Here is a 26,036-nt window from a genome sequence, read left to right on the forward strand (position 1 = left end):
TCCCACCGTCTGCAGTTTCCTTGCACTATCATCTCACCTGACTTTACATGTCTGCAGTGGGGACATTATGCGTGTTTTACTTGATCTGGAATGATTTCAGAGTCAGCAGTGGGAGGTGGGCACATCTGGCTGTTTCCTCTGTTGAAGACACTTTGGGAAAAGATCACCAAAACCATTTCCTGAAAGTGCAAGCTTCTCTCCATCACACGTGATGGTGTGCTACCACATCCAGCACTGATGTCTCACAACACTGTAGAAGCCCCAGGGAACACACTGCAGACACCCGAGATCACTCTGACAAGCCCCATCTGGTACATCCTCCCAACCACCATGCTTTGGAACGAATCCTTAGAAATCTGTGATGCTTCTCTCTTGGAAATCAATCCAGCTCCTGACATGCCCCCAGAACGCCTTCTTTTATGAGCTACCTCTCTGCTACAAGATTAACCACAGTGAATAATCCAAGCAAGATATTTCTGAGAGTATTTTATTCAGGAATTCAGCATTTACAATCACCCAGAATTTTGTTTCTGAATTTGAAGTATAATATGTGAGGGCGCAGACTCTTGTTTCTGCTTTATGCAAATATAAATTAATTTAGAGGCATTATGTCAGTATGAGTTGAAAACTTCCTGTTATGTACAGCAATAAAACAGCCCCGAAATACTAACCAGCAACTGCAGGTGAGCTTTAGCAATATCAAACCACGGAAAAGGAAAGCTCCAGACACTTCACAGACCTTTCTTACAGTTAGAAGCATGATCCAAACATCACTGCATTTATTGAGATTTCCCCATGAGTCCAGCAAACTTTATAGTGAGACCATAACTATTATGTATTTAAAGGGATATATATACACAAGGGATATATATAAAAAGAGAAGTCTTGGAAGAAGAAAATGCACTTAAAGTCTGCCATGGTCTTTCACTGCAGCTGCCAAAGAGGGATCATTATTCAAGGAGCACTACTTGAACTGCTGTGTTTTAAATAAATAACAAAATAGCATGTATTTAAATATGCATTAAATGCATTTAAATTGTATGGCAAAAAAAAAAAAAAAAGCACAATCTCAATGGGGTCAACAGAAATCTTAACTGCTACCATGGGATTTTGTTCTTTCTAGGACTGGAGAATTCATTTTGTATTACAGTTCCAAGAAGTAGGCAGCAGTATCTATAGGGCATATACTTCTGTGCTGGAAGATACTGGATGCAGGAAGGTCATGACTGACAGTATCACAGCCTGCTAATTACTGTTTGGTGCTTTTCTGAGTATTAATGAGTCAGTGGATTCAAGAGGACTTTAAATGTCATGGAGACCATACTAAGTGAAAAAATCTGAAATGGAAAAGAAATTAAGTGTATCAGACTGAAGAGTCAGATGAAGAAGGGCTTTGAAGGCTAACCTCCTATGGGGATGAGGGACATCAGTAGTCTGAGGAGGTAAAATCTTGGCTTCTTTAGCTCTCCCATGCAATTTATAGCACTGAAAACTTTACTTGTTTAGATTTTCCAACACCTTATTAAGGATGTCTTGTAAAGTTATGGCTTTGGAGTTTCAGAATCCTGCTAATTCGGATTTTTATCATGCTAATATTGAATTTATCAGACATTGTAGTGCCCCATTCTCCAAATAAGTCTCCTTCCCCTTCAAAACCTGCTTTTTTACACCATTTTGTCAACAGCCATCTTTGTGGTATTGTTGTGTATTATCCTTTGCTGCTCCAAGTCTTTACATAGAATGAGTTGTTCAGTCACCTACTGTCTAAGCTGCTGTTTACCAATGCAATTTGATCCAAAGCATGAAGATACAGAGATGGAAGGGAGGAAGTTCTGCTGTCTTTTTTCCTCTTGGTGTAGGTTGTGAAGGTTGTTCTTTCAGAACCAGGAGTCAATATGCTCTAGGATTTTCCCATCAGTTTTCACATCAGCATCTTACTCTAGAACTGCAGAATACATTTATGCCATGTCATTTAAAAGCAATGAAAGTGAACCCAGCATCAGAAACAGCAACTGCATCCTTGATGAGACTGAGACCCTTGCAAGAAGTAATGCACTAATGCAAGCAGAGAAAGATGAGAAAGTACTACTGAAATAACTGGCAAAGAACAGAGGACAGAGAAGACACATAAGGTTGATCTTATCCCGTGGCAGATTGAAGATCATTGTACAGCTGACTTAGCAGCATGGAGGAAATTTATTACTGCTCACAGCCATTGTGGTCTATAAAAACACACCTGGATACCAGCCTGTCTCATCTTCCTAATGATAGGAGTCCTCGCTCAGCACCAGTACCACTGGATTTCAGGGACACTAAGGGATCAAACCCTCTGGAAAGAGTCATAGTCCTCACCGAGTGAGAACATGAAGCATGAAACTGCTGTCTTCTCTCTCCCATGAACTGCAGAATACTGTCCTCACCATACCAGTGTAGGTAGTGTCACCATAGATGGCATCCACATGCTGGCACCTGGGGGACAAGTGCCACATGGCCAGGACTGGCAGCTTGGCTCTGACCAACCTCTGACAGCTGGAGCAGGAGGAATTTCTAAGATAAATGATTTAAAAGGCAGTTGTTTTGAAACTTGGCAAGGAAGCTACCTACATGATGTGCTTCTGTGATATCAGGTGTCATCTTCCAGCCCACAGAATTGGAGAGGTCTAAAAATGCTTTCTGTCAGCGAAAGTTACAGCCTGGATGGAAGGTGAAGGGGTACAATGGAACCAGAAATGCCCCATGTCTTTTTGATGTGGAAAACCTACTCAGCCAAGCAGCTCTCTTTCTGATTGGGAATGACTTCACAGTAAAGCAGCATTAACCCTATTTATAGGTAGGAAGTAGAAAAACACAGTAGATGAAGAGACTTAGTCTGGAGCATTTTTATGGCTCCTTTGTGCTGCTGAAGTTAACTGGAAGCAGTGATCTATTGTCTGGTGGGAGTTACATCCCTATTTTTTCCATCAGCCTATCAATTTTGCTTATAACTATTTACACATGCTATCTTACAGTTGACAACTTTTCTGAAATAAACCCCAGCTGAAAGATCTCTCTATCCAAACCTAAAAGTGCTGTTAAAAACAAAGATAAACCCATCCTTAAGCTTATATTCACCACTGTTCTGTTCTTGCAGAGCTTTTTGCACGAAGATATTGCTCAGCAATTCAATCAGCAGAACAATCCTCTAAAATTAATACCTGCACAGACTTGAATCCCCAGCTGCACTCTGTAGCAAAGCAGCTTCTGAAGCACACAGAGCAGACCTTAAAATTAATTCTTAGCACTGACAAAAAGAGTGTCAATAAAGTGTCTTTATATTCTGAAGAGACCTGAGTTAGACTTCATTTTCATTTGCAATCACACTGAAATACAGGAGAAAAAACTCTCAGTACTGTGCATTGGTTCCCAGATTAAAACTGTTCATTTACTTCAATGGAGTTGTAAAGATTTATGTCAACTATTGACCTAATTGAGTTAGATTCAAAGTTACAGGATTTTAACAAAATCTGACATTATCCTGGCAAGACAAGAATCAATTCTGCTGACGATGCAACAGAAAAAGGAAGTGAGCTTTCAGACGTATCCTGCATACACCATCTCCTGGAGGCCTTGGGAACACCTCCATATCTCAAGCCCAGACACACAGGACAGCTTCTAAACAAAACTTACGCTTCCAGAAGTTCAGCTGTGAATTTTCATCTGCTAAAACATGAAATTCATGTGCTTCACTGTGAATAATTTTCTTTCACCCCCCTCTACAACCCATAAATATTCACTGGAGTTAGCTTTCAGGAATTCTTGTGGATAAGTAGGGAACAACCCCTGAACAGAGTTATACTTGGTGATTTTTTTTTTCTTTTTAATTTTCTTTGTTTTGTTCTTTTTACCCTGCAACTTTGTTTAGTAATAGCAGTTGCATTTCTTCTGTCAATGGGTCATGAGATATCTATCATGAGAAGCTAAGTATATGGGTTACATAAGGCAGAATAAAAAGCTACTGCTTCCTAAAGGCTTATTGCAAAACAGTAGATCTCTAAAAGCATATCAGCTCTTCACAGAAGAGCAGACCAATTGGTGCCACCATTCTCTAGTGATTAACAGCCGAAACTGAAGGTTTTTTCCAAAGTCTGCTGCAGTTCCCTGGTGCAGATCGTGCTGGCACTCACAGTGCAGCTGCTGATGGATGCAGTGACCATTAAACACTGCAGCAGGTGTTACACCAAGCAGCCAGCAATAGCATGAGGCAGAGGTACTGAGGCCTTTGTAGAATATTTTTTCCTCTAAAGGTTTTTGTAAAAATAGGGAAAGTGTTTTCAATTATGTCACCCTTTTCTGTGCCCTCTTAAAATTGAAAAGCTGTATCATAGGTGGCAGTAAAAGCTGAATCTGTGTGACCTCTGCATCTCTCACTTAGAGTGCAGTCACGACCACTCCACCCCACTGTATATTGTCCTCTTCATGGAGAAAAATTTTGGCTGAATGATGAAATCACACTGATGATTTGAGAGGCTGATTAGAAACTGAGCCCCAGAAGCATTCCTCCTCCCACCAGCTATCAATGTGCACAAAATAGTCTTGAATCAAAGTCAGTGAGACAGGTACTGCACTCCTCAGTCAACTGCCGGGAAAGCATTTCCTAAGTTTCAGTGATGTATGGATATGTTGATCTCTCTGCTTATTGGAGATAGCTATCATTTCTATTTCCAGCAGTTTTTCTGTTAAGAACTTCCTTATCTCTTCACAGCTCCCTGCAAGCTTAAACTCCACAGGAGCAGAAGGAAGTAAAGCCAGAATTCCACCTGGCCAGTTCATGCTTCAGCATAACTCCTGCCACTTAGAGACCCCACTGTGCTCCATTTGTTAAGTAGTCTTGATGCAGTCTGGCATCTCCTGTCTCAGTGACAGGATTCTATTAAAACTGACAGAAATACAGAGGAAGCATTGCAATCAGTTAGGCATTCCCAGTGCAACTTTTCTCCCTTACTCACATGCGTGTGCAGAAAGCTAGTTCCTCTGGAGAACCATTAGGATGTGATACAGAACTGCTGAAAGAAGAATCTGCCCTTCTCGCTGGGTAGGTTCGCTCCACCTATTCCATTGCTTGCCTTTCTGGAACTGAGGTAAGCTTTTCACTGAGTTTGTATTCTGAACACATAAGGTTTCCTACACGCAACAGAAATACATGACAACCAAATGTGATGCAAACCTCAAAATGATGGTAGACAAAGTGAGCAGGGCACCAAGGGGGAAAAGTCTTCGAGCCCAGTCTAGTTATACAGTGCTGAAAGAGTCTGCTACAAAGGCTCCAGAACCTAACAGACAAACTTTGGATTATGTCAGCTCCTAGCAGCATCTCATGCATTTTCAGTTTTACATTCCAACTTGAACAGGATATTTCTATGCCTGAGTATTTTCAAGTCTGAGTCTAGGTGATCTCAGCCTGGCTGATGGTACCGAATGCAGTGGCACTGTATTACATAAACTGGAATATGCCAAGTAATTCAAAATCCCTGACATTTAGGATTTTATTTTTCTGTTTCTGCTCCTGTGGTTTTATCACATTGATATTTTCATGCATAATTGGCACCCCAAGGCATAGATGTATGTACATACCCAGTTCTTCTCAACATCTTCCCAAATAAAACACAAGCTCTCCACTTCCCACTCAGCAGATGTTTTAACAACAGGAGACAGAAACTAAGAATATGTAAGGTGGCAAGCCAGTGGAACTGGTATCTACAGTATTTGCTTTCAGTAGTGAGCAGCACAAACATCATTTGTTTAGTAGCACAGTGTTATACAAGAAAACTTTGAGGCATCCCAAAGCTTTTCCTGGAACTTTCAGAGAGGGTGAGTGTTCTGCAGAGCTCTGGGTTTTCCTTGTCTTCCACGTGACCTCCTTGCCTCAGCATTTAAGTGACCCAAACACTATTTCACCTCCTCAGTACTTGGAAGCAGTCACATTACCCCAACCTTGGATACTGTGTTTTCTGACACAGCAGGATTTGTCCTCAGAAATACTAGCATAACCCATGCAGATAATTATCCTTGGGGGCTGCAGGTACAGAAAGCCTACTCACTTCCACAGTTCCTTAGCCTTTGTTCTGCACCTTCATCTTGTTCTTTCCAGCAGCACTTCATAGGCCTCCCAAGAGTTCTGTCTTCACAGAAGATGGGTCATCTTCCTGATCCGTGTTAGACCTATGCACCAAGACAGTTAGATCCTGCATTTCACAGCCCTGTGCAGTCAGACTGAAGAAGCTGAGTACTCATCCCCATCTGGCCCTACATCCCTCTCCTGCAAGGATTCTCATGGCCATATTTTCTTCCTTGAGTTGACCCCAGACACTAGCCCAGGTCCAAATGGAAGGCACCACATGTCTCAGAGCCTTACATGCAGCAGCTATCTCACAGGAGATGGGAGGTGGTTTTCAAAATTTGGGATGCACCAAATTAGCATAGTCATTCATGGTATGCTCCACTGCTTCAGATGTAAAATGCAGTTCACTTTACTAATCATACTGTAAAATACTACAGAATACTGTAGGAGACTTGCTTTAGCAGGAAGATTGGACTCGATCTCCAGAAGTCCCTTCTAACCCCTATGATTCTGTGAAATCCCCAATCTCCCAGCATTTGAGCTGCAAAAGTGCTATTGTTACCTGGCAGTATTCAGCATTTATTTTTTTTTTAGGAGAGCCACTAACTACCAATGCTAAGTAGTTTTTTAATCCAAGAAATATTTCAACTATTTTTTTACACACACAGTTACACTGCCAGGCCAGCACAGATATCATATTCTAATGGGATGCAGCCTAGAGCTTTAGTTAGCCTCTGGGAATGTCAGGTATGTCTTATGTTTGACTTTTAGAGTGCTAACCTTGCCAGCAGAACTATTCATTTTGGAAGGGTTCGGTCTGAAAGGCTGCAAGCCATGCATTTCCCTTCAGTTCTCAATCACTGCCTGCATCCAGGTCCCTCCAAGGGATGGGCACAAGGTTTGGTTCCATCCTTCGGCAGCTCCCAGTGACACTCTTCTCCTCCTCCAGGCCCACAGCTCTGCACTGCTGTTTGTGATGGTGGTCTTGCTGGCTAGCATCCACACACGGGCTTAAACAGAAGTCCTTTGTGTGGCAGCAGTGCACAGTTTCTGCGCCGTGCGTGGAAGTGCACCATCAGCCTGCTGGTTGAGGAGCCATTACACTCAGGAGAAATGACCCTTCTGGAAAAACGAGTGATTTCTTGTTCTCCCAGACTTTCAGAAGGAAGAGAAACAGATGAATAAAGAGGATTATTTTCTGTACCTGTTTCTATCTTTATGGTTTGCTTAATACCTCATCAGAGGCATTACTTTCTTGTTCCATGAAAAGGCTGAAAGCTTCCCTCTAGTTGAAAACTAACTCTGTTTCTTCAGTTCCTTGCAGCAATAGATACCTGATTTTGGAGGGTTCTTGTAATGTCATCTGAGCTGAGTGCCAAGAAAGCTGATACAAGCACTTGGAGATGGATCTGCAGTCGCTGCATTCATTTATTTTAAACATACAAGCATCTCCAATAGTTGATCTCCAGGTCCATTCAAATGCTGTCAACAGATCCCAGTGCCCAAGGCACTCTTTCTGATGGTTATTCACCTTTCACACTGGCTAGGCTTAGAGCAAAAAATAATGCAGTGGAGTTTACACAGAAATGTAGTCTCCACATATCAGAAATGGCTATAATTTCAACAGTTTTCCCTTTTGAGCGAGGCAGCATTTATATTAGCTATTACTGATAACAGCAGTAAGTAACTATCTCCCACAATCAACAGTTTAAAAAATAATACACTCCTGAGTCTTCAGATCGTGATTCTTCAAATGCTGATTTTTATTTAGAGTCAGATTTTCAGGGATTTCACTGAGTCCTAGGCATTAGGATCCTGCGATTTGTTTTTGGAAAGACACTTCCAAAAGAACTCGAAAGGTCTAAATAACACAGAAGAAACAGCATGAGAAACAGGGAAGAAAAATATAAAAAGACAATTACTAAGGTAAGACTGACACAAAGACTGTCATTTACCTGTACTCCTAGCATACAGATACTTGTGGTTTCCATCTTTTCACAGAATCTTCCCAGAGATGACTACAGAAAATAAGAAAGCAACAGTGACACAGCAATGAAAACTGAAGAACCTTGTTACCATCCTGGAGTTTTTATCTTCTGTTGAAGCAAGTAGCCCTCAGGAGCCTTAGTGGATTAGGCAGCGAGGGTAGTGCAGGTAGTCCATTATCTGCCTTTGGCAGCACTTTGCTTTGTTAGTCTGCTGCTTGGTATAGCTGCAAGTAAGCCTTTTCCTCATGTGAATAAGCAGCAGTAAGAAGAAAGCAGAAGAGACAAGAGGCATACAAGATTAGAATACTGTTAAGATTTATCCTTCATAAAAAGAGTCAAGAGTCACCAAATACATGAGTAATTATTCTTAAGAAAAAAACATAGATTGCTGGAAGCAGGAAGAGCAGTGTGTGAGCAAAGGATCACTGCACAACTTTCCTGCACAGACTTCTCCAGACTTCCCACCAGGCAGATGGTGTTGCTAGAGACAGGATATTAATCCAGATGGACTTCTGATCTAATCCATGTTCCTCTGTTTTTATTATTTGCAGTGAAGTTTGACAGTGTGCCCAACACAGAGCAAAGCACGGAGAGTCCTCAGTAAAACTTCTGTGACAGAAAATTAAATTGAAATAGGCTCAATTATTTCCTTTGTTCTTGTATTTCCCATAGAGATTTGTTGCACTGGTGACAGTCAGAGTGAGATGCTTTCAGTGAGCTCAGGCATCAGCATCGTTATTTGCAGATCAGTTGCTATCACCAGGTGGACCACAAATGTCACAGCAAACACCTAAGCTGACTTGGAAGGTTAACACAGATCGGAGCCTAGGCCTTGTGATGTTTTCTTTGTTTCTTCTCTGAAACTGGCAATAAATAAAACCTGAAGAAATGACATTAATTGTGGCAATTAGCTTCTTGGGATGGTGTAAGTACGCAGAGCCCAGTCCAAGCTCGTTCTTCAAGGAAGTTATCTTCATTGTGTGGAGGCTAGAGTAGACCTAAATTTGGATGGACAGCATTGTGCTGGAAGACTCCATGATGTATTGTCACAGAACCACTCTCTGTTATTTATGTCTTCTGGCACTTACATGCTGCTTCCACACTTCCAGGCAAGAACATTTCCCTCTGCGCCCACAGACCTTCTGGCACAGCGTGCTCTATGGCCAGCTCCTGATGGAGGCAGTCCCTGCACTGTGCATCCAAACCAGTACAACTCAAAAAACACACTCAGGCTCACTCCGTGCCCAAAGATTTGCAGGGCTTATTTCTGGGTTGCAGCAAAAGAGCCAGCTCAGCAGAACACAGTGTGGAAAGCACGTGGCCGCTTTCCAGAAATAAATTACAGGTTCCATGATATTAGAAATACCACTGAAATAGTCTCTCTGTTCATTTTCAGGCTGAATGAGATGATCATGAGTTTACATCACACCTCTGTTATTCTTCTAAAAGCCAGAAATAGCCTTTTATCCACAGTGTCACTGAAGAGTGGGGAAAGTCTTCTGAGCGACTTTGTGTTCCTTTTGCATAGATGGTGATACAGGGAAACAGATGGATTGGCAGAATGCCTCTCTGCTTGCTCTTTGCAAAGCAGAGCATGGCCATGGTGAGATCATCATGACAAACTGCTGTGGACACCTTCAGCTTCGTAGGAAGCAAACAGCACATCTTCTTCAGCCTTAGCTTTATGTGGCTTCCTGTGCTCTGAGAGCTTGACTTTTTAGAGGCAGGCAGATTGCTGAAGGCTTTCTGGTTAGCCTGCTCTTGGCAGCACACAGCTGTCTTGGAGCAGTGTTTGGCTTACCAAAATTTCACCTTCAGGTGTGTTAAATTCTGCCAAGACAAAGAGGATACTGTGGAAACACAGGTCTCTGAGATTTGTGAATGTCTAAGCAATTCAGGACTTTAATACGGAAGGTAAAACCAGTTGTGAAAAGGACACACAACTGTGTCTGTGTTCTGTACAAAAGTGGTATGTATATAGCCTGGTAATCAAGCTTAATCAAGTAATTAAGTCAATACAGTTGTCTGTACTGAGGGTATTTCCCTCTTTTCAGCCAAGGAAGACTTAATGTCCACAACTACTCAGTCCTTGGTTTCTCTGCAGAGAATGATAGTACAGAAGTGGTCTGGGATCCAGAAGTGAAAAGATGGTGCTACCCTTCGGCAGAAGAGTGAACTTCATTCTTAAGGAATCATTATTATTCCAGAATATAGACTTTGCTGGCTATCCCGAGCTTCAGGAGATGGATCCTAGCATGCATAGAGGCTCCTCCTGGTATTTGCTGAAACTTTGACTGGTCTTAAGTTATACCACACTAGATTTTGGGGTCCTAAGTGCCTCAAGGGAAATATTTTTCATGTTGCAAAGAAAATCCTGAGTACGTGAACAGGCTGATTAGTCCCCTGGTAATTCTGTATGTACTTCTGTGAAGTGGAAAGCTGGCTGTAGTAAAGCGTTTGATACAGGCCTATAAATGCTGAGGATTTCTGACAAACGAAACCAAGTCACCCTGTGTGATTGGTGCTGCTAATGTGTGATTTCATCTCCTTAGCTCCATCACCCCTCCCAAGGGTTTCGCTTTGGAACCGTGCGGGAAAGCAGCGCAGAAGACTACGTGAGGCAAAGCTTCCCCGAGATGCACGAGTACATGCGGCGGTACAATGTCCCTGCAACCCCAGATGGAGTAGCATACCTCAAGTGAGCTTCTGCATGCAACAGCACATCTGGTCCATCGGCCAGAACACGTGGAGTGAGGTGGTGATGAGCTTCCCACTTCCAGTGTCACTTCAGCGGGAATTGAAGGCAGTGTGGCAAGCATGTTGTCACCTGGATGGAGGGATACTTGGAGAGCATGGGAGGCAGTGGGTTGCATTAACTGCTGGGGCACCATGAAGCACAGGCAGTGTACAAATCCTGGCTGGCTTCTGTGCTCTGGGAGATGTTCACCAGGTAGTGAGAAGCACTTGGAAAAATAAGCATTGCAGTCCAGGCAAAAGTTGAGAATGAAGATCCTCAACATGTTCAGCATGCGAGTAGGAGAGTTTGTCAGAGAGAGCCCTTTGAGCACTTGTCATTAGAGTGAATCGTGCACTAATCATTAGGTTAGTAAAATTGAATCCTCTGTGTTCATGAAGGCTGAGCACAGAGAAGAGCTGATCTGGGTGAAAGAAATTAATTTACCGCATACTCAGGAGAAAGGAAGAGGAACAGTTTTGTATGAGTTATCCTCTTGTGTTTTTGCTCTATGACCTCAATTTCAGCATCACAAAGGAAACCAAGACAGCACAAGCATATTAGCAATTTTTGTTCTTCTGCCACCTTTTCAGATGAGCTGAAGTCTGGCTTGTAGTGTTTTCCATTTTTCAGATCAGGTATTTCATGAGAGTGAAATAAGCCCTAGCCCTGCTGCCCTGTGCTGGGTGCACAAAGGTCGTATCCTTTATGCACACTTCCCTCCTTCAGAACGTCTTATCAGTTTAGCATTTGAAGTGGCAGTCCCTGGTTCCCTTCAGTAAGCCTCCAGAGAACCAGACAGATAAATGTTCAGTGCACACCACCGAATCTTGGACTGTGAAGTGATTCTGTTTATGACTTTGATGTTGAATACAGGAATGACCCAGAGAAACTGGATGCCTTCATTATGGATAAAGCACTCTTGGACTATGAAGTATCCATAGATGCCGACTGCAAGCTTCTAACTGTGGGAAAGCCCTTTGCCATTGAAGGTAATAATGAATTTTCCAGCACGGTGCTCTCTTTCACGTGTTACATTTGCTTTATTGTAATTCAGCATTCTGATTGAAACTGTTTATGTGAAACTGAAGACTTCTGATGCTTATGGGTTACATTCTCGGTGATTAAGCAGGACTGAGACTTTGCCCTTTTTTGAGCTTTCACATCACTCACACCATCTGTTACCGTACTCTGTATAGGAATCGTTCAGTGCTCGTGTGCTCTGTCTCCAGCAGGCAGGAGGCTCTGGCTGTTCCCATTGCACATTCAAACAGCCTCCTCAAGAATTGTCCCACCCAGAAGAAGGAAGGCAAAAGGAAGGAAGGAAAGCTGGGGGAAGCCGAGTGATTGAATCATTTCAGCACAAGAGACTTTGTAGAGTGTTAAAATTCACACTGTCAGTGTTCCCCGTTTGAATTCGCACCAGCGACTTGAAAGCAATCCGTTTTCTTCCTGTCTTTGTGTTACTGAGGAGGACAGATGCTCAGATGTTCAGGCTGAAGCAGGATGTGTGTGCAGCAGCATGTTTCCCCACGTGCCTGTAGTTCAGTCAGTAGTGCTCTCCTGAAGGAAGCCAGCACTTTCACGACGTTGAGGCAGTTACAGAGCCTTTCAAAACAGAAAAAATAAAAAGCTGCCCTCAAATACACATTTTAAAAGGACTGCTCTTTACAGCACCCAAGTGTGAAACAGTTATGAAACACTCTGAAAATGTGATTATTAAAGAGCCTTAGATGGGCTTGCTCTGAAACCATTTGTTCAGTGATAGCAGGTATGTTCAGATACAAATACAGGCACAACATAACATCCCTCCTCTCTAAAGCAGCAAGCTATATGTATAGTTCCTGAGCCCTGCTGCATTTAGGCTGAGTCCTGTACCAGCACCCCGAAGTGGCCAAAGAACACATAATAATTCAATTATGTCCAGAGCAGAACTGCAGCAATGGAAAGCCCAGCCCCTGGGGCTTAAACTGTGGTGAAAATGATGCAGACTGCTCCCATGGGCGTGCACATGGCTTCTCATCAGAAAGTACAAAGGAAATAAGAATGTCACATATGACACCACAGTCACCTCCACTCCTCCAGCAGTGTGAAGGGGTCATGTAGTAGTTGGCAGGAAGGCCCCTCTGCATTGCTAAAGCATTGTAAACCAGAAGAAGCTATGACAAAAGCAGTGTGAAAGCTGTGCTTCTGGGCACACACCACATTTATTCATCAGTCTGTATTGACATCTTAGGTTTTTGAATCTCCAGTTTTACTTTTGTGACTGTAATCATTTTGGCGTTGCGTACCCTGTTTGTATCAAGCTCCTTTACTCACCGAGAAGTCTTATCTCAGCATTTTCAGTCTGTGGGAAGCATCCAGGTTTGAACACCAACCTCCTCCATCGTGCTGGAGGTTGACACTGTAAAACAATGCAATTCAGCAAAAATAAAAAATAAAAATCCAGTAAGAGAGATGACTGCTGTTTTTCCTTCCAGGATATGGCATTGGTCTTCCCCCCAACTCTCCGCTCACCTCCAACATCTCTGAGCTGATAAGCCAGTACAAGTCCCATGGCTTCATGGATGTTCTGCATGACAAGTGGTACAAAGTTGTACCGTGTGGGAAAAGAAGCTTTGCTGTCACGGAGGTAAGTAATGAATGGTGGGTGACCATTAGGTGCTGAGGATGTGCCCAAGTTGCCAATTATTTCCCCTCATTCTCCACATGCAGTAGGCACAGCGGTGGCATGCAGCTGAGGGGAAGTGTTAAGCTTCAGAAGCAGAAGTCATTGCTCCCAGAAGCATTCAGGTCAGCATAAGGGAAACATCAGCCAGGCTGTGCTGCTAAGTTTCAGTGCAGACACCAGACAGCTTGTCTGGAGACAAAAAGGATATGTAACGTTGCTTTATAATAAAGTGGTCTGCTCACTGCACAACAGATCTGTCTGATTCCACTCCATTATGTATATCACTGTGTCCAGAAGCTGCCATGGATTCTGGAGCATCTCACACAGCAGCGGTGGCTGAAGCAGCCCACATGAAGAATGACAGCAGTGAAAGAAGCAGAAAAAGCAGCAATTTCACACATCCCAAGTTACTGATTTAACCCTGAGCTCTTCCTGACATGGGTAGCAGGTTGCACCAAAAACAGGACTTGATACTAGAGCTGCCCCACCACGAGACAGTGCTGAGTACTGACAAGAAGCAGTTCTTGCATTGAAGCACAGTTACTGGAAGCAAATCCTCATGGATTTACAGACTGGTATTAAATCAGAGGAGTTATGCCAGCTCGTGGCAGCTGAAGATATTGGCATTATTTATGAGAAAAAAAGACTGCTCTTATCGGAATAGCAGTTTTTCTCAGGTTCTCAAGACTGTCAAGTAAAAAAGATAAAGTGCTGAGAAATCAAAAGATCCAGCATGCCTGCTGCTCAGAACACAGATTTCTAACTCAGAGGTGTTCCAAAAGACATCAGTTACATGTTCCCACTGGTACAAAACACACAGCTACGAGTATGTTGTCTCCTGCTCAGGACAGGCTCAGACGAGTATTAAACCATCCCTCCTGTTTCCCAGGGAAGCAGTAGCGTGGCCAGTTTCTCCTGAAAGGGAAGCACAGGCTCCTCGAGCTCTGTTCTTCAGTGTTCATTTGAAAATCCAGTTTATTTTTATTCAACTTATTCTTTTTTTTTTTTTTTTTTTTTGTGATTGCTTCAACACACACACCAAAAAAAGCGTCGTTAAATCTGTATTCACTGCTATTTTTGATCTGGGTTATCTGAAGATTATGTGATCTAACAAGACAGGTGTTGGAGGAATTTGCTTTTAATGGGGCTTACAAATGTGCTCCTGACAAGCACTTCACTCAGTGGACTGTTTTAACTCTGCACTGTAACACAATCTTTTGAATTACATCACATGGAAATTAACAGATGGTAATGATATTAATTACCCCAACTGTCTTAAAACTTGGGAGACTGACTAACCTTGTTATTAATTCCCAGTGAAACAATTAAATACTTCTATTAAAAATGTTTGCGTTTTAAAAGAGGGAAGAGAGGTCAGAAATTTGCCAGAAAATTCTCTCTTAAAGCAGTCTGAAGTCAGGGCAAAGCAGAGCCCCGTGTCTTCTGTATGAAAAGTGACCTTGCATTAAGTGTGAAAACGTAGCACCCCCAAAAAGGTGCTGTCAGAAGTTTCAGTTAAATGTGTCAGGTGCATTAAGTGCTTACGATTGTGTTAGTGACAGCTCTGCAGTCACACAGAAGGCATTAAGAGAATGCTTTGTGTCCAAGCCTGTCTTTCCCTAGCTTCTGCCCTTCTAAATACCAACAAAGTCTCATGATGATCCAGGCTCCAGCTTCCTTTTGAGTTTGATACATGTGGATTTTCAGCTTCCTTTCCTTGTTCTTGCCTTCCCTCGTTATCCTAATACTTGCACCAGGGAAATGCTGTTCTATCCAGCTCGTCTGATGCCAGACACTAGAATTAAAACAAAATTTCTTTCTGCTGTTACAAGAACAAGCTTTTTATTGCCCACAAAGTGATGGTTGGTAGCAGTGACTGTTCCCACTGGTCAGTAGCAGTACCAAATGAATACTCTCTATGTAAAATTGTTAGACAACTGTTAGCAGCTGTTAAAACAGGCAGTAGATAACGTGAACAGGCAAGCTGCACATCAGTTAGCATTGGGCTTTACTGTTAGGACCTGTTAGTGATGGTCAGGGTAGAGTGTTCAGGAGGTGAGCTGGCACTGAGGTTTTTCAGGGCAGTATGAAAGAGAAGGACCCATGGAGAGCAGGGAACAGCTAACTGTAAGTGCACACTACTTCACCTCTTTGAAGGTGAATTTTCAAAAATGTTATTATTTTAATTTTAGTTTCTGTTTCACTTGAAAAGGTTGATTGTTGTCCTTTCATAAGTGTCATATACCTGAAGCTCTGGAGCTTAAACTGGCACGCAGACTGGCAGTTCAGTCCTAACAAATAATGCAAGGAATAAGAAGTCACTCTATCCTGTGCTGCACACAGTGACAGTAGGGTCCCTTCATCCTTTCTCCTTCCCACATCAGTGGTGGAATCCACCAGTGTCTGTTCTGTGCAGTCTTTGAAGAAACTTAGACATGCTTGGCTGGCTGTGTCTTGTGCCTTGGACACTTGACGAAGAAGGTTGTCACAAAATGACAGACACTACACTGCAAAGGGGTTGTCTCTTTGTGGGATGATCTAATGACATCTGCACATGCTCAAGGAAGAAAACTGCTTTCCACAAGGTCCTCAAGAAACGAGCACATAGGTATTGAGCCCTGCAACAGAGTATGGAGCATTTTTTGAGCCTTCTTGGAAAATGCATTTCAGATTTAGATTCACCTGTCCAAACTGAAAAGAAAGAAGTTGCATATGTGACAAGGCAGAATTATTATTCCCAATTCATCAGCTTGTAATATCATAGAAACATACAACTGTAAAATTCTGATGGTATTTATGTTGTTCTTCCTACTACTTACAGGAGTTGAGTAATGGATAAGCTAAAAGAAAAGGATTGATTACAGAAGAGTTTTTCCTAGTTCTGTGCAAAACTTTCCTCAGGAGGGGAAAGGAACTTGTCTTGCTAATGCAAGACAAAGTGATTTACAGCATCTGTCTTAAAATTTGACACCTGAAAAACCAAAGCCATGGTCACCAATCTTTGCCATGGATAATCTCCCTAAGGAGATTAAATATATATTACTTCAGTGCTGCCTCTTCTTTGAAAGCACACAAAGCCATAAGAATAATAAAGGAATGAATGAATGAATGAATGAATGAATGAATGAATTGGTGGATGAATGGATGGATGGATGCATGAATATCTTCTTGCTGCTACAAGAAATGCCACAATGTGGGGACAGGGACAGCTTTTAATACTGTCTGGTAATCTAAATACGTGCATCAGTGTCAGCAGGATTTTGGAAATCTACAGAGATGCCCAAATGGCTTCAAAAACCTGCCCTTTATATCCATTTATCCCTAATAAAGCTGGAAGTAATTCTTTTTTCCAGAGGAATTTTGCAAAGGTGCTGTAAAATCTAACTTCATTATCTCACTAAAGCTTTTTAAAGTCTTGGAGGGGAAAATGCTATCAAAAAGAGTAGCTTATTTTATTATTATAGCTAATACAAACATGACATCCCTACTTAGTGCTTGAGTTCAGCAGTGTGTAGCATTAATACCTGTGCTGTGCTGCCATCCTGCAGGGAATCCACAGAAATCTTCAGAGGCTTCTGACTAGTCAAAGACCTTGGATTATTTGATGGCCTTTTCACTGCTCTCAGTGCAACCAGGGAGAGTAAATTATTTTCTGTCTCTTGTAGCAGGGTGTAAAGCAGGAGTTTTGCACATTACATCCAGTAATGAACTACTCTGTGCTGTTTTTTGCCCCTACAAACAGAAAACAAGCATTGACTGAACTTCCTGTATCACTTTGTCTTCTCTTCAGTGCCCAAAGAAAAAAGTAAACAACTCTGGAAGGGGCAGAAGGAGCTATTTAGGTAGCAGTTGGAGGTAGGGGTCAGTAAATCAGAACCACCTCCCTCCTGCCTAGAGAGGTGGTTGAGGCACCATCCCTAGCGCTGTTCAAGAAGTGTTTAGATGAGGTGCTAAGGGATTTGATTTAGTAGTTGGGTAGGGATAGTGATAGGAGGATGGTTGGACTAGATGATCTTGTAGGTCCTTTCCAACCTTATGAACCTATGAACCTATGAACCTAAGTGCATCTCTGAGGATATATAAAAAGGCAGATACCTCCACGTCTGTTCTTGTGTTTGTAATTGCCAGTCTCCCCCATTTGTAAGCAGCAGATGACTTAGAGGCTGCAGCCAGCATGTCCTTACTGCCCATCAGATGTAATTATCACAGGACTGACGGTAGTTGCTTATTGCTTCAGAGCCACCACACGGCCATAATTGACTTGCTTCTAATAGGCAGGGAGCTACCTCCTCAATTTATGATTACGAATGTGGAGTGAGGACTGTATTTCCACCTTTGTCTGACAGAGAATACAGTACATTCTGAGCTTTTATTGCTAAAAAGAAAAGGTAATGCAGTATAGAAGGCATTTGCTGGTTCTATGTTGTCAGCAAAGGACTCAGACACCTAAGCACTCCAGCAGAGAGGAATGCAATGCTATACAGAGAATGCAGTCTATTGCTGCTTTTTCCAAATATAATCTGTATCCACAGCCACAAATGTAAAAGAACTACACACAGTAAGCATTGGAGCTTGATGCTTTGATACTGATCAGCATGATACTATGAAAAGGAGAGGCACTTCTACCAGGTGATTTCTTCTATTATTTAGCGTGTGCTTCTGGAATAATTGTGAAGAGCAGATAAAGTCCTTCTTACAAGGGTATGTAAGTCTGCTGATTTCAGTACGGATCCTCACTCAGGCTGTCAGGCACACTGTGTTATTTGCACGCAGTTTATTCTCAAGATTTCCCTCTGATGTTCAGGTAGCTCTTTCAGAGTTATCTTCTCTATTGCCAGATGAAACACTATTGAAGCCTTGTTTCGGCATTGCCCTTCCCAGTGAAAGATATCCTGTTTGGGACAATTTCAGAAGCTATCCATCACAAGTGAAAAAACACATCTAGGATGCCAGGGTTGGAATTTCTTTCTCCTGTTTCTGAGGAAGACAGAAAGCTATTCTGCAGAGCTGAGAGGACAGTGAGCCAGACCTTCATCAGCATAAATCAGCGCACTTAACTGTAGACAACAGAGCTGTTTTTCATGTGAAGAGCTGGCCAGCTGTTCTTTCTGCAGGTAGCACTGGAATGGCATCAATCATCAGCTTCAGGCTGCAGGATATGTCTCAGGTGTGCAGAAATCACCCCTGCAGTTGCCATGGTCTATTGCCGTACAGCATAGAAGTGTTTATGCTGCTGAAGCTCTGTTCTTGTTAAAGAAATGTGTTACAGTGCTTTCTATCTTTGCGTTCTAAAGAACAGAAACAGAGCATAGAAAAGAGGAGAGAGAAATACTGCTGTCAGTAACTCAGTAAAACTACAAAGAGATTCCAGAGCCTTCAACTTCAGTGGACTCATCAGAAATTAACTCTCTAATTTAAAATGATGTCTAAACAATATTTATCAAACATTATGATTTATGACAGGTTGGATGTTAGGAACAATTTCTTGTTGTGGTGGTGCATTGGAATGGGTCACACCAGGGAGGTGGTGGGGTCACCATCCCTGGAGGTGTTCAAGAAACATGGAGATCAAGCACTGAGGGACGTGGTTAGTGGGCATGGTGGGGATGGGTTGCTGATTGGATTTGGTGCTCTTAGAGGCTTTTTCCAACCTTCACGATCCTTTAATTGTATGATCTAACTTTGAACTAAAGCCAGTTTGTTTTACAGATTGTTCAGCTGTAGTACAAACAGAGCACAATCCCTGTACCCACCATACAAACAACAAACTCAAGGAATGGACAGGTCAGTTATTCAAGGTGACAGCATCATCCCAGGTGGCATCTCCCAGCACACAGCCCTACCCATGCAGTTTTTACCAACGTGGTGAATAACCTTTTTCAATAGAAAGACAAGGGTAAAATTTATATTCTTGGAAATGTTTCCCGAGTAGTGTGTGGGCAGTAATTACTAGGAAGTTTTTAGTTGTTGATGAATTCATAAGTGGGTTATGGTGGCATGAGAATAAAAGTAAGTAACTTGCATGTCTGACCCACGCATTGGAGTGCAGGTATTTCTGGTACACACTGCTGCTGTTCATGATTCCTCAGTATTCAAACGTGATTAAAGACAAGAAGTGATTCAAATTAATTAAAGACTTCCTACCCTACATGAAAAGGGAGGGTTGGGGGAAGTCAAGGTGAGAGTGTTTCTGTTTTTTGTAACAGAGTTGTGTTAACATGGAGAGTGAGGAGATGCTGTGTTTGTGATACTACTTCAAAACATTTTTTCCATGACCTCCCATCAAGGACAGAGCATAAAAGAGGCAGTTAGCAACCTTAGAAAATAGGAACAGTCTTAGCTCAGTGCTGATGAAAGATTTGCTCTACTGTTCATTAAGTGCAGTCCTTTAAGCAGTATTTGCTTTTACAAATGCAAGTGTGAAGGCACCACAAGTACTGGATTCTCCTACCTCCAGCACTTCGTCTCACTAGCAAGACAGCACAGTATGTGGCCCAAATCCCACTCATTTGCTGTGACTAAACACCAAGTCCTCAGGTAGCCATGCAGCACAGAAAGGCTTCGTTGTGACCAGGATACTTCACTGCTGTGCATCCAAAAGGAAATATAACTGTCTGTTAAAATAAGCCAGCAGCTTCCTCCATTAATTTCCCCTTCTGATTTTATTCATAGACTCTGCAAATGGGCATCAAGCATTTTTCTGGGCTCTTTGTGATGTTGTGCATCGGGTTTGCGTTATCCATTCTTACCACCATTGGAGAACACATCGTGTACAGACTGGTGCTCCCACGAATCAAGAAGAAATCCAAGATGAAGTATTGGCTCCATACAAGCCAGGTAAGAATTCAGTAGTAACCCCATGAAAGTCATGTTGAGCTGACTAAGAAAGACTGGAAAAGAGCAGTGTATGAGAGGTTGTAAGAATGAACGTTGATGAATGGCACTGGAAGGGCAGCAGCAGCTACTGGAATTTGAAGAGGCTCATGTATGGGTGAAATCAGAAGCATAGAGGAAATGCTACAAACATTTGCAAGTGAAAGCCTACAGAAGGGACTTTTCCACGTGCGAGTTTAACCTTACAGTGTGTTTTTGGACACCCAAAACAACAGTGGTATCCTAGTCTGGAAGATTTTATCTTAATACGGCGGGTTCCCAAATTTTTGATGAGTGCAGGAGATGCTGGGTAGTTGACACCATTATTCTAAGGGAAATGATGGAAGGAAAGTGCTCTAGGTGTATGCTGTAAAGGAAGAGGTTACGTTGCTGAAAAAGTCACAGAAAATAAGAGCTCTTGCTTTCAAGCAGTACAGTGAAAGAGCTTCTTTAGAAAATAACACTGCTTGCTGAGATCCCCTTTTCTTCTGAAGAATTCTAACACCAAGGATAGTTTGCCACCTGTCCACCTTTCAGAGTGCCCTTTCTCACAGAACTATAGGGAAAAGAAATTGTTGTAATGACAAAGCACAGGCATTGCTTGCATCCTTGAAAATGCAAGATAATTTATGTGTAAGTCCATCACACGTGGCCCAAATTGTTTGTGTACTTATGGAGCTGTTTTTAATCTCGCTTTTATTAATTTATTTTCTTCTTTCCCCTCTAGAGATTACATCGTGCCCTGAACAGTTCATTTATTGAGGACAGATGCCAGACAAAGACAAAACGAGTAGAAAAGAGGTAGGAATTTTTGAATGCCTTTCTAAACAAGCTATAGAAATTACTCTGATATGAAGCACACCCTGCTAGGATATCTATTTGTGGATCTAATACATGTCAAACATAACAGAAGAACAACAACAAAGAAACAATAGAAATGACAAGGGAGTGAAGCAGTAATGAACTGCTTCCAACAGAAAGCATTAAATCTAGAAGTCTTGTTCTTTGATGATTTCCCTAACAGAATAAAAGCACTCCATTGAAAGCCCAGGCTCTTCAGATTATTAGAGCTGCTGCTGTTGGTTTTGCCCGTATAAGAACCAGGAGATGAATAGGCTCTGTGCAATAGCTTCACAGGGAATGCCAGATCAGGTGGCACGTATGTTTAAAAAACTTTCAACTTCCTTATTTTTCAGAATAAGTACTAAAAAACTGTGGGGAAAAAAAAATGCAGTCCTTTTAAAAGCCTTTGTCTCAACTCTTGATATTGAAGAAGTAGGTAACAGACTTCCTTGTGTTCTTAGCCTGTGTGCTATGGAGAGCAGACAGTCTGACTTATCTCTTGCCATAAGGACCACAAGGCATCTTCATAACACTGAACATTTGCTCAGTAATTCAAAACGATTTGTGCACTTTTTAAAGACCCTGGCACCAGCTTTTCTACAGATAGGTAGAAACAGAATTCAGAGAAGAAATGTCTTTCTGGCTGCTGCTATGTATTTGGTGTGACTGAAACCTCACGTAAGTTCAGTGTGGCCAGGACACGTAAATGTACATTTAGTTTGGTTCACAGCTCCTGTGCCAGTGTCAGCAGATGTAAGGAAGAAACAGCTACATGCTTCTAGGCTGATCTACATCATCAGTCTGTATCTTTGATGATTAAAAAAACAATGGGCTGAGCTATTTGCCATACACTGAGCAGTGGAGAAACTTGGCAGGGGATGAATAAAAAGCCCTACAGAGAACAGCTCTGAAAAAGAAATACACAGGTATTCCTTCATCCTCCAGACTGAGCGTGTGCTGCTGCCCCAGAGGCACACAGGCCGTGTGTGTTTCTGCATGGCAGTCTGAGTGTGATCCAAGCTGCCTTTTGCACAGATCTGTGGCATGTTGAACCCAAGACATCTAGTAATGTGCTGGCAGAACTTCTCAGCCTCAGTGGCTGAACTCTGAAGGGTTTCATTTGCTTGTTGAAACTCAAGCAGTAATTGTGGTTTGGGGCCTTTGTTACAACCAGCTGCCCAGACCAGCCAGCCACGAGCAGCAGGAGCTACAGCAGTAACTAATCCTTCATCAAAGAGCTGAGCTTCAATTTGTGAAAGAAAAAATACATCAGAAATGACAGTGATAATGAGTGACTTCCTCTGGGAAGCTCACGTTGCTGTGCTGCAAGGTTTGGATTAAGCCGTGTCCATTCCTTCCAAGCACATGGAGATTGCAACAAGAAATGAACACGTTTTCCCCCATGCTGACCAACTCGAGGCAGCCCCTTTCCCCCTCCATGAGAACAAATTACAGCATGTTCATGCTGTAACAGACTTTGGATATTGCATCCACAAAGCTTCCAGAGAGCTTTGGAGGCAGACTGACACGTCTTCCTGTGCTGGAGCTGAGAGGACTGCGATTCAGTAACTGAAAAAAATGAAAACTTGAACTTTAGGATTCTTTTCCAATGTCAGCTGCAGTTTGCCACAAACATTTGGCTTCATTGGTGTTCATAAATTGTGCTCCTGAGTGGTAATAGTTAAAAACAAAGAAATAATGAATACAATTAGTGGCAGCAGCCTCACGTTTCTCCATTAGGATGGCTCACAGGGAGGGGTTGCGTACGCATCAGGCTCTGATTTTGCACTGACTCCCACACTTCTGTTCAGGTCTCACGTAGGGAACAGCCAGCACGCCGTGTGGAACACAGCCAACGTGGGCAACTGTCACCGCAAAAAGTACCTCTGCACCGACGAAGGGCAAAACGAGGTGACCCTCAGGCAGCACCAGGACATCCCCCTGCCACAGCTGAGGAGGGAGGCTCCAGCTTCTTTAACCACCAACGGGAAGGCCGAGTCCCTCAGTATCGCTAGGACCTCAGTGATGCAAGAGCTGACGGAGCTGGAGAAGCAGATCCAAATCATCAAGCAAGAGCTGCAACTCGCCATGGACCGGAAATCTGAGCTGGAAGAATATCAGAGGACAAACAGGACTGCAGAGCCCTAGGCCGGCACACTTTGGCCCATTTTCCCCTTTTCTTCCTTCCTCCCCTTCTGTGTAAAATTTGTAACACGCTTTTGTAATGCCAGGAAGAGGCATGAAAATAAAGCAGGCAGTATGCTCTTCAGGAGAGCAGAGTTGCAGCAGCCCACAGCCACTGCCACCATCCTGAGTCCTCCTCCTTTCATAGCGAGTTTCTAGTTCTCCTGGCCAACACCAGCCATTCCCAAGGGACTAGAGAAACAAGAAGTGTCTGAAAAGCAAGTATTCCTGTTTCCTTCACTTGGCACTACAGTGAAGTTTCCTCTTTTTTTAGCCCTTTCTGTGCATTAATTCAAAAAGAAAAAAAAAAACGGAAATCTAAACTGCTCATTGGAAGCATGTCTCTTGATGGTATGTTTTTGTTGTGGTACCTATGGGTTTAGTCTCTGTTTATGCTAAGGCTCCTTCTGGTTGCCTCATTACACCAGGTGCTAGTTCTGTGTTGGCAGCCCCTTCCCTCCTGGCTGTGGTTCACGAGACGTATTCTTGGTGGTAGTCCCAGTACACAGTGTTCCCTTCACTCTTCAGCACACACGCAGACGTGGCTGCTCTGTGTCTGTAAGAAAGAAACTCCACCAGCTTAAAAATAACTTCACAGAAACCAAACCGTCACCTCTGTCTGCTTCTCAGCCCGGGGTCACCTTGCACTTCCACGCAGAGAAGCCATGCCAACAGCTGCACTGGCAAATGTGGGGATTGGGTTCACAGTGGCACAGGGTAAGGATGAGAGGGAAGGGAGGGGGTAGCAGTGCTGCAGCCCTCTGCCCTCTACTGACCGTGTTCAGCACTGTGAAACCACTCCCTTAATGTTTCTCTGTCTTCAACTGACATTAGGGTTCTTCCTTACAGTCAAAATGACATAAAGGGGATTTATTCTGACACCAAACTCCCACTGAAGTCAAAGGGAGCTTGGCACCAAAGCCTCCTCGTGGACTAGGGCTCGTGGTAATGGAAAATGAGATTTGCTGTTCCAAAGTCAATGTACTGAGTGGAGCTCACTCCCACCTGGACGATGAGTAAAGGGGAAGGAAGGGTAAGCTGTTCAGCATCTGAATAAATGATACATCAATCCAAACGGCTGTGTTATTTGTACAGGATTTCTATGGACCTTTAAACAATGCTTTCCAACACACCCTGCGTTGCAGAGAAAAAGAATGGCTGTGGCACTGTCAGAATTAACAGTGGTCTCCCAGATGCATCACTGAAGTCATCTTTGCCCTCTCTGTATCTCCAGCCACCTGCTTGAATGTTGCCAAGGGTGATGTTCTCAGCAGGTAAAAGGCTGCAGCTAGATCTGAAACCAAATTCCAGGGTTTCAGTAAGGTGTACCACCTTTTTGCACCTTTAACCTTTGCAGAACAGTTGTAAATGGAAGCTTTACGTGGTCAGCTAAGAGCTGGCATCGGCAGCACCCACAGCAGTCAGCCCTGTTGAAACAAGTTCATCTCCTGATTTTTCAGGTCTATAGATCCAGAACCACGTCAATTTACACACACACAGAGAATTCAGCCTGATTCCACAGTGAATAATGTTTTCCGTAGCTTTCTGTGGGATGGGAGGTGCCATGCATTCCCAGGCCTGCGGGCTGCCTGCAAGGGTGGGGACTGCCTGTGTCAAAAGGCTGTGGAGTTCTGTCCTGTCTGCATATAGTTGGGGTTCAAGATTGATATAGGACAGCTCACACACTTCTTGAGCTTCACTGCCTCACAAGCAGGGCACAACTTGAATTCACAGACTTGAAGAACAGATGGTGTCTCATCAAGTGAAGAACACAGACCACGATTTTCCTCCTTGACACAAGGTCAAGCGACACGAGCAGCAGGTTGTCCTGAGACCTCTGCACCCCGTGTAAGACGTGCAGCAAGGAGGAACATCCACGGGAACTTCCAGACTCGGCAGCTTTCCTTCTTTCTGACCCCATCTGCTATTCCGGATGGGGTTTTTTTGTTGTTGTTGTAGCTTTGTTTTATAAATTGCCACGCTTTCAGCTCATCAATCCATACTGGTTTGCTGCTGACTCAAGCCCTGGTTTTGATGAGCAAGTATGTGTAGCATAGAACATGCCACATGGTTAGCATTCCAAGCATGCACTCTTATTTCCTGGACACATTATGAGCTGTAATCCAGACAGCAACTTCAGGGGAACAATAAAGGCTCCACTGTGCTCCTCCTGCACAGGCTGTGACAACACATAAGCCTTCCCACACACAGGGAGTGTAGAGTCTACAAGGTATGGCACATCCCTTCACGAGATCTCCTGTGACAGAATGGCTCAATTTGGTCCTTGTGCTACGTCAGGAATAAGGTGCTGGAGGTACAGCCAAAGTGACAGAGGCTGCTCTGATTGACTTTTTCTGAAGACAGAGGAAAGAAGAAATTCGTCTACATGCTTTAGAAACTTAAAGCCTGGAAAAAAAACACTTCCAGAAATTGGACAAAAGACAGAAGTGTGGCTATGTACTATCAAAGTTAATAACAACAGGAAAGTAATCCAGACCACAGCTTTTATTATAGCATGTACATTACAAGATTAATCTTTCTGGCAAATCTGCACCGAAATAATCCTTACAAATTAATCCCAGGAAACTAAGGGCAGTGTCTCAACCTGGAGGAAGACGTCCACACCAACACCAGCAGGATGCTATT

At 43.0% G+C, this 26,036-nt stretch overlaps 1 protein-coding gene across 1 annotated transcript in view; it reads left to right on the plus strand.

Annotated features, from left to right (window-relative positions):
* GRIN3A (glutamate ionotropic receptor NMDA type subunit 3A) overlaps positions 1–24,448 on the plus strand; it is a 64,402-nt gene extending 39,954 nt beyond the window's left edge. Inside the window, exons 4-9 of the mRNA XM_065745192.1 lie at positions 10,638–10,783; positions 11,696–11,811; positions 13,300–13,451; positions 20,163–20,327; positions 21,091–21,164; positions 23,018–24,448. Coding sequence (XP_065601264.1) covers positions 10,638–10,783; positions 11,696–11,811; positions 13,300–13,451; positions 20,163–20,327; positions 21,091–21,164; positions 23,018–23,354 — 990 coding nt within the window. The 3' untranslated portion in view covers positions 23,355–24,448. The remainder of the gene's footprint in view (positions 1–10,637; positions 10,784–11,695; positions 11,812–13,299; positions 13,452–20,162; positions 20,328–21,090; positions 21,165–23,017) is intronic.
* Positions 24,449–26,036: the final 1,588 nt, after the last annotated feature.

Source organism: Cyrtonyx montezumae, unplaced genomic scaffold (genome assembly GCF_038088225.1).
Source record: "Cyrtonyx montezumae isolate F1298 unplaced genomic scaffold, pur_monq_1.0 scaffold_34, whole genome shotgun sequence".
NCBI lineage: Eukaryota > Metazoa > Chordata > Aves > Galliformes > Odontophoridae > Cyrtonyx > Cyrtonyx montezumae.